Below are 9,361 nucleotides of genomic sequence, written 5' to 3' on the forward strand. Positions count from 1 at the left end.
CAGTCTGTTCACTCGATCTTCATTCATAACATCTACGATGACTGATTTCATGATGGAAGCAGAAATGGAAGCACCTGCTACTCCTAACAAACGTTAGCTCACTTAATTTGCTACATTTGCTAACTTAACGTTAGCCACCACACCATAGGATTGACAGGAGCCGCGAGAGCGCAGCATTAGGGTTAGCATTAGCGTTAGCATTAGGGAAATCCTTCGCAGCTGTGCGCAAGCTGTGTGTGAAGCTGAACACACCTCTACCTGCCTCAGCGGCCTGTGAAAGGATATTTAGCATCGCAGGACTAGTCTTCAGCCCAAGAAGAGCGAGACTGAATTCTCGCAATTTTGAAAACCAACTTCTTTTGAAGATGAACAGGACATTTTTCAGTTTCAAGTAATGACTGGGTTACTTTCGGTGCTGCTTTAGTATTGATCATGTTTTGATATTTGAGTCATGTTGTGGATGATCAGATGGAGTTATGATGGTAGCAGTCGCCCAATTGCAGATTCAGCTTGAGCAAAACCTTTGCCTATTGTGTTCAAATCAGGCCCACAGGAGTTTACAAGGCAGGTGTCCTTTCTCTAAACACTGACCGGATGCAAGTGGATATTTTTTGCTGAACATAATATTATGCATTTGCCCTCTACATCCTCTAGTCGGAATGAGCATACTTATAAACGCACTATTACAACTCCTTCATTGTGTCATATTGCTTTTCGGAGAATGATGATGATAAGTTCATAGTAGATGCAAAAGTATACTTTTGTACAATATATTGTGTTGAACATTGTTGCTCCTGGATGGATCACAGCCAACCCAATTATGTTCAACACAGCTCCATGTCCTTGGTCATGGTGGCCACAGCAGTTAAAAGAATAAACTTCATAATTCTCATAATTCTGACCCTTTGCTTTTTTATTAACAGCATTTACTTGTACTTTTACTTTCAATTCTTAAGTACATTTAATGTCAGAAAATTACTTTTGATACTTAAGTACTTTTGTACTAAAGTACAATAAATATCAGATACTTTAAGACTTTTACTCAAGTAGTATTCTAATAGGTGACTTTTACTTTTACTGGAGTAGTTTTCCAGTAAGGTATCTTTACTTTTACTCAAGTATGGCTTTTGGGTACTTTATACACCACTGCAAACTAGTAGCTAACTTTGTCTGTCTGACGCATGGTTGTGGGTCGGTAACATACAGAGGTACTGTGAGAGCGCTTTCACCAAACGTGAGAGGTGAGACTGAACAGAACATAAAAACGTGGTCCAGAGACCAAAGCAAAACGCTATCAGATCTTTTCTTAAAGTCTGCCGAGTTGGTTGTAATTCTCTTTGAGTTAGTCAGTGCATGTCATATTACACTTAGTGATATGTTCACATAGGAAATATGATGGCCGTACCAAATAGTTTGAAGCGTTGAAGCTTCATTCATAAATTAACATTCAAATTCAACATTTAGTTTTTTTTGCATGATATATTTTTGTGTTTAAAGCCAATGAAAGAATAGGCTACACTAATATCATTAGTAACATGCCATTTGTAGAGCTGGCTCTGTAACAGTGATGCCAGTGGGTTGGGCGGGTTTGGGTCAGCTAACAGAAATATCACAAGTAGAGCAGGGGGGGGGGGAATAGCATTCTGAGTTGATAATAACTGAGTTGTATTCATTAAAGAAAGTTGATTCAACAAAATAAAGATGAATTCATTTAATCTGATGAATTGCTTTATTGAAACTGGGGAATATATATATATATATATATATATATATATATATATATATATATATATATATTTAGATGATGACATCATAAACGACAGACATTCAAGGCATCATTAAAAACCTAAATTGAAGCTTAAAATTAAAAAAGATAACATTTGTTACAGCTCTAGAAAATATTGATGAGTTCAGCTTTAAATACACACGTACCTGGCACGTTGAGTATCGGTATCGCCATCACCTTTAAGAACCTAAATCAGTCGACCTCCACTCCACCAGGAGCTGATTCTATTTACTGGTGTAAATGGCTAATTAAGCACTTGACACTTGATCTGCAGGAGCTGCAGTATTTCACCCTCCACACCCGCCTCCTTTTCACGGCTGATACCCTCTGGAGACCCCTCTCAGCCCTGAGGTTAAAGGTCGCTTTGAGAGAGGGAGAGGGTGGTGATGGTGTGTTGGGGCAGGGGGGGATGCTATAGGGACATCGGAGGAAGAACAAAGAGTGGGTCATGTGACTTGAGGTGAAGCCTCTTCTTTCTTTTGTGCAGCACATGGACATGAGCATCTGCGGCAGAGGGCCTGAACAGAGCAGCACGCTGCATGAGGACAATACAGAGACCCTGTGTTGTTCTTTGTGTGAGCTTTAAACGGGCCTAAATAGCCTCCATTCATTGGGTCTTTCTGAAGCTGACTGGGTCCTTACAGGGGAACTGCCCCACTAATTACCATCAGCCGTTGCTCCAGCTTGTTGTCCTGCGCTGTACCAAGAAGTGTCAAGCCTTGTGGTGTTCACTGGTCGTGGTGGTGGTGATGGGTAAGAGGATTGCACTGAACACATCAATAAGGGCACCCTGAAAGTACACAGCATCATAACCTGCTTTTTTAAGGCAACTGTGATTTCTCAGCCTTTGAATGCCAGTCATCCAAAAATAATTATTTTCTATATACATTGCAGCAGGACATGAGTGTTCACAATGAGGGACTAACCTTTTTACACAAGACAAGACACTGAGAACTTTGATTTTCAGGTTCTAATTGGATTTAAAAGTCTTGACTTGTCTCGTCCAAAATGAACATTTTGAGGACAAATTCATTTGCAATGCAATCGTAATACAATCGTAATGCAAGCGAGGCTGGGGAAGTCAGCCTGAACAAAAATGGTGTCATTACTTTATCACCTTATTATATTTATTTAACATTTCTCTCATAATGATAACTTAAAGCAGCGGTTCCCAAACTTTTTAGGCCGCGCACCCCCTTCTACATCCCGACTGGGTTCGCGCACCCCCCCCCCCCTTAATAAAAAAATTAAAAAAAGAAGCAACAGAGCCTTTTAAGCCTTCATAGCCGCATAAGAATCGGACCAATGAGAGAACAGTTTGCTCGCGCGTGGCATTTGTTTACAAGATTTAGTCCGCTGTTAAATGTTGCAGTGTGAACACAAACCGAACAAAGGAGCAACTGCAACATTGTATCATATTAATCCCTGAATCAGAACAAAGCAAACGAACTGAAGGTGTGAAAACACCCTGAAACACTGCAACAAAGTTTCAATAACTTTCAGTGACACAAGGCATCACTTTTAAAGAGCAATACGGATGCGAGGACACACGCACAGGCTCAGAGGCAGATTATCACATTTAATTTACAATCAATGACCGACTAATGTAGCCAGGATGTCTTCGGACAAAGCATCGATGCGGCGCGACACAGTGTTGTTGGACACCGGGATCATGTCCAACTCTTTTGCTTCTTTCTCCCCAATCATACATTCCACCATCTCTCTGGCAGCTGGCAAGCTCACGTCTTCGGCGATTGTGTGCGGTAGCCCCTTTCTCGCTATTCTGTAACCAGATATGAAGCCCGTAGTGCGTCATTTATAGACCCAACACATGAATGAGACTCCAGTTGTTTTTGGCTGTTTTGTAACTCCTCCAATTTGGATATAAACATTAAGGGGCTTTTGACTTGCACTGGCATGCTTGGTGTTCAGGTGGTGACGTAAATAAGAGCTTCAGACTGTTAGCCAGAACCTCACTGCACACCACGCACTGTGGCTTTGGGCAATCTGCGTTGCCAATCCAAGTGAAGCCCAGACACACATACTGTTCATCATATTTCCTCTTTTTTTTCCCAGTCTGATGCTCACTCTCGTTTCCTCTTTTTCACCTTGACTCCGCGATGGGCCGATGTGCTCCCGATTTGTCTGTGCTGCACCTCTCCGTTCCCCTCGCCTCCGATTCCTCTCTCTCTCTCTGTCCCTCTCCTCTTTTACGACTGATAGCTTCAGATGTCCCACCTGACAGTTTTTAAATTAAAATTACATTTTTTTTTAAATATTTAATATTTAATACACCATCAGACCGCCATTACACTTTTCCTCTCGCGCACCCCCTAGAGGCAGCTCGCGCACCCCCAGGGGTGCGCGCACCCCACTTTGGGAATCCCTGACTTAAAGCAAACTCGGGCACATGCCTACAGAGCAAACATCAGCCAGGCTGGATATGTTGCATTGTTTCATCTGCACACAAAAGATGTGACGCTGCCTCAGGAAATTCATTCCCTGTGCTGTTTAAAGTGGATTTAAAATAAATGTCTTTGCAATACATTAAGAGTAAGTACAGCAGATTAAAGCTGATCTGTGAACTGTGGTTGTTGAGTGAGAGTTTAGAGATTATTTCTCCCGTAGCTCTGGGCTTTGTTCATGGACTGATCGCCTGCTTGCTCGTGTTTCTAGATTCAATGGCGCCATGTCCACTTATTAGTAAGATGTGTTCCTCCATAGCTCTGTGATGCTGTGACTAAATATGATTTACAGGCATATTCATATTTATCAATATTCTAGTTTCACCTTGTGATCTTTACTTTACACGTTTAAATGTTTCACCAACGTTTGAACTGGCCATGTTCCCTGCACCAGTGACACCGCAGTGTTGGCATCTGGGGTGTAAAGATACGATGTGACAAGGAGCAATCAACCGCCAGCACGAGACTTGAGGGGAAATGCACATTCAGTTCAACATCCGCTCATCACTGCTGCTGAGGATTCAACTGAATATCCACCATCTGTCTATCAGCAGTGAAACCTGACATTCTCCACCACATATTTCAAAGTATTTCACACTGAGTCAGCCCCTCCCCACAAGAGAGTGGACACACCCTCCTCTTGCTGCTGATAACCATCATTAATGCCATAAAGATTAGCTGTGGATATGACCTCATTTGTCATTGAGTGATGAGTTTATTCTCACCAGGCATTCAAACAGTGGTGAAAAAGGTGACAAAGGTGCTTTATCAACTTAAAGGCTAAAGACAGAAATGTATAAATTATTATCACTTTCATATTTACATAGTGACTGCACACAGACACTATCTTTACTATTACAGTTGTGCAAGTGTCAAAGAAAGACACAGTCCTCCTGCTAGGAGCTGAGGTAGCATTAGCAATGTCATTTTGGTCAAATATTTCCATTATAAAAATGAGGGACATTCCAAAGACTTGTGTAGTACACTGTCCCAAAGGTCTGAAGTCACAGCAGACTACTAAACTGACAAACAGCTCTGATGCTGCGATGTTGAAAATATCAAAATGCATGGACTAATACAGAATAAAAGGAGTTGGTTCCACCGTGACTATATGTGAATGTGAATGACTTGCTCTGTGCTCATCTTAAATCTGTGCAACGAACTAAAGTGTGATGTGGAAGGAAGAAGCTTTCAGCTGCCTCCTGAAACTTACTCAGAGATTACTGATTTCATCTGCAATAAACTATATTTATCCAAAAAATGAAAAATTCAACAAAGAAAGATACTTCATCCTCCAGTCTAGCTGGCAGTGAGACAAAACCAAGAGATCAACCTGCAATCTCCACTCAGAGAGGACCAGCGATGTAATCCCCCCACCTTCTGTCCACGGCTTCTGTGCTCCAAACGGAGACAATACCAGCAGGACCGCTGCCAGGAGACATTACACACAGTGTCACATCACACAGCGCTACAACCTCCCATACATGGAGGTAGTGTAGAGCATCAATGTGACACACATGACTTATTCTTTCTTTCCTTCAACATTGCTGGCTTGGTTACACATCAGCCTTGGTAGTAGACCTCAGGGGATGATAAAATGCATTAAATACTAATATTTCCTGAAAGCATTTAGTGAAACCGCACTCTTTCCTTTGGCACTTCCACACATATTGCTGGGAACAGCCGTCTCTGGAGAACCCAAACCCCCGCTTTACTCAGCGGAGTAACCTATTTGAAGCCACTGGGCTAATTCCAGCCGCCCATCTGTACCAGGGGTGTGATAAGCCAATTATTCACTGCAAATACATTACACCTCCTCTTCTAAGGAGTCAACAGACATCATCTTTGCTGCTGCATCCAGACAGGAGGGGCTGAGGTGCAGGAAGAAGCCTCATGCGCTGTTTTGTTGAGCACATGCGGAAGGATCTGGGCTCCAGGAGGAAATATCACGTCAAAGACAAGAACGTTCAGAAATGGTTCACGACCATTCATCTCAGCAGTCCGGTCAGCTAGCCAAGCCAGTATCAAGTGCCGGCGCACTTAAGCCAAGAGGAGACACATACAAAGACGTCTGTATGTATGTAGGTTAACTTCGTCTGGCCAATCTGCTCTGGTTTCTCTCCTCGTAATCTCCTCCCCTGCCTTAACACAGTGGGAGGTACAGCACATAATACCAGAGGATTTCCAGTCCTCTACAGAGTGTGAGCAATGCAGCTGGTAAACAACACTAATATCAAGAGGACAACAAATCACCGTTTAAAACAACAGAGAATGTAAAGAGAGTTTGACCTATTGAAGTTATTTTGAAATTGAGGTGTTAATGAATGATAAATGTAGGTTCTAAAGCTAACACGCTCTCAGCGTCCCTCTGTTGGCTGTATCAATGCTGGACAATTAAACAGAAACATCAAAGCAGACTATTTTTAGTCTCCACCCAATCACATGACAACACAAACATCATCCACAGTTCAATGACTTCTTTCTTGTTACAACTTTGCCCAAACACAACAAACAGGAATATGTTGATGGGCTATGACAGTACTCTGGTAATCACATCATGCACATTTTGGATATCACAAACACAGATTATTAACCAGTACAGATTACATTTCTGACTCCACCCAAAGTCACCATTGATCCCATCCCGGGCTGAGCTGCACTGTCAGGATCCCAGTGCAACCAGTACATTGATCGGGCCAAACAGAGAGAGATTAGATAGAAGTGAAAGAAAACGTTGATCTCTGGCTGCATCCAAAGGGCACCCCTGTTCCAATGGGTACGGGGGCTTCACCCCACACTCCGGTTCCCATCACTCCTCCCACTCCTTCACTCTGCTCGCTTTGCTATGCACCAGCATTGTGTCCTTCTGACCATGTGCTGCTCTCTTGCAGTGCATAAGCCTCGACGAATGAGAGGCACCACCTAAAAAAGCAGCAAGGAGCCTTGCATTGTACTGCACAGCTGCCTACACTGTGAAGCTACTGTATTCACAACAAGCTGCATCTGCGCTAAAATACTGCTGCATGTACAGCGGAGTGTACAGCATGCTTCATGTCCCCCTCTCAGGAAAGAGCCACATGCAGCTACAGTGCACACATCATTTCTCATCAATTAAACTATATGTCAAGCTGTGATAAATGAGTCAATAGAAACGCAGGGCAGCCGAGGAGTCCCGGTTGCCTCAGTCCAGAACAGGGCAAGCGCAGCCAAAAGACTGCACTCTAACCCCCCAGTCTGGGGGCAAAGAGACATTCACCTCAGGGACTGCAGTAAATATGTTACCACACTAAAGAGTAGCAAGATGGCTCCAATGCATCAACCTCTGCCACATGTATGTCTGCAAAAGAAGAGGCGTCGGAAAGGTTCCCTTCATTTGCAGGATGGTTTGATGAAATAATAAAAAGTGAGGACTACAATACAATGGAGATAAAGACACCAAAACCATAAAGAAGAACACTTTGAGCAAGTTCACCAGCTGTACTGCACGCTGTATACACTACACAAGCATTTATTGCAAGAGTAGTAGTAGATGGGACATCCACACAGCGACTCGGCCTCTCCAGGACCTCCCCCAGGTGGTGAAATAGTAAAAGACGGTGGACCGTACCTGTTTGCCAGATGTACAGGGGTTTAGTTTCCACTGCGGGTTGTGCATCCATCTCCCAGATGGAGAGGAAAAGCAGCGCTATACTCCAGAGAGAGGGGAGCTGTGCCTCTCTCGAGACCCCCAGCGTCCCCACAGCTCTGCTGGCCAGCCCCATGGCCACCGTACTGTAGCTCCCAATGCAGTCAAGGGGGGGAAACAAGCCTGGCCCGAGGTAGGGGGCTAGACTGAAGTGTGTGTGTTTTCTGCTTCTGCTTTGTCCACACCAGTGCGTTCAAGAAGAAGTAATCCCAGGCAAAGGCGTTCTCCACGTCCGTTCCCTTTCTCTTTCTCTGTTGGATCCTTAATGAGCGAGAACAGGGTCTGGCAGTAATAAAACAGGGAACAATAGATCCCTAAGCCCAGCCTGCTCCTGCTGCTGTATACCGGGTTGATGCAGCGCCTCCCTCTCTCTCTCTCTCTCTCTCTCTCTCTCTCTCTCTCTCTCTCTCACACATAGTCACATGCACACACACCCTCCCTCTCACACCCTCCCTCTCACTCGTCTCTCATCCCTTTTTCAAAGGGCTCAGTGAAGCTGTTCTGCACTCCGATCTGGCAGGTGGAGGTGTGTTTGTTGGAAAGATTTACAACACAAATGGCTTAAAATACTACTTACCAAAACATATTGTCATTGCTAGGAAGTGAAATAGGGATACCACAAGGTCAGTGATGGGAAACGTATTCAGATGCTGTACTTAAGTACTAATACCGCACAGTGAAAATACTCCACTGCAGAATTATCAACAGAACGTACTTAAAGAATCACAAGTAAATCTGATATGACGTCCTATGGGCTTTGTGTGCTATAGAATCACCTACAGCTGGTTGTCATTCATACAGTACCAAGTGAATCTAACTCTGTCCACCAGTATGTCATTTCCACGTTAACGTGGTAGCATGGTACGAGCAGAGCACTCTGCTTGTTCTGTTTCTAGAGCACTGCACTCACAGCTCCTTTGCTGTGGAAGTCCGCGGGGCACACTCACCACATTTAGGAGTAGGCTGAAGACTTTCCTTTTTGATGACGCTTATAGTTCGGGCTGGCTCAGGTTTGCCTACCCTGCAGGAGGACCTCCTAGGATACACTCAGCTCCCTCTGCATCTGTATTCATTGATGCCATTAATGCATGGAACCAACTTCTTCCCCAGAGTCTCTGTGCCTTCTTGCCTCGCAGGTTTTCATGGATCAGGGTTACACCTGGACCTTATCATATGCACATTCTGTGAGAGGGATCCCAGAGTTTTCCTTTTCTGATGCAAAGGTCTGAGGACAGAGGATGTTGTATGCTTTATAGACTGTGAAGCCCTCTGAGGCAAATTTGTGATTTGTGATATTGGGCTGTATGAATAAAATTGAATTCAATTGAAATTGAAATGCTGGCTGCAAGAACCAACAGAACAGTCTGCTTGTACTCCCATCCTCATCGGAGGATGTGGATAAACTTTTTATTTTTGACTGAAACG

General features: G+C 43.8%; 1 protein-coding gene across 1 annotated transcript in view; it reads right to left on the reverse strand.

Annotated features, from left to right (window-relative positions):
• The window catches only part of thsd7aa (thrombospondin, type I, domain containing 7Aa), a gene marked incomplete at both ends in the record, with an annotated part of 241,311 nt that extends 233,299 nt beyond the window's left edge, over window positions 1-8,012 (reverse strand). Inside the window, one exon of the mRNA XM_079288528.1 lies at window positions 7,859-8,012. Coding sequence (XP_079144654.1) covers window positions 7,859-8,012 — 154 coding nt within the window. The remainder of the gene's footprint in view (window positions 1-7,858) is intronic.
• Window positions 8,013-9,361: the final 1,349 nt, after the last annotated feature.

Source organism: Melanostigma gelatinosum, assembly GCF_949748355.1.
Source record: "Melanostigma gelatinosum genome assembly, chromosome: 17".
Taxonomy (NCBI): Eukaryota; Metazoa; Chordata; class Actinopteri; order Perciformes; family Zoarcidae; genus Melanostigma; species Melanostigma gelatinosum.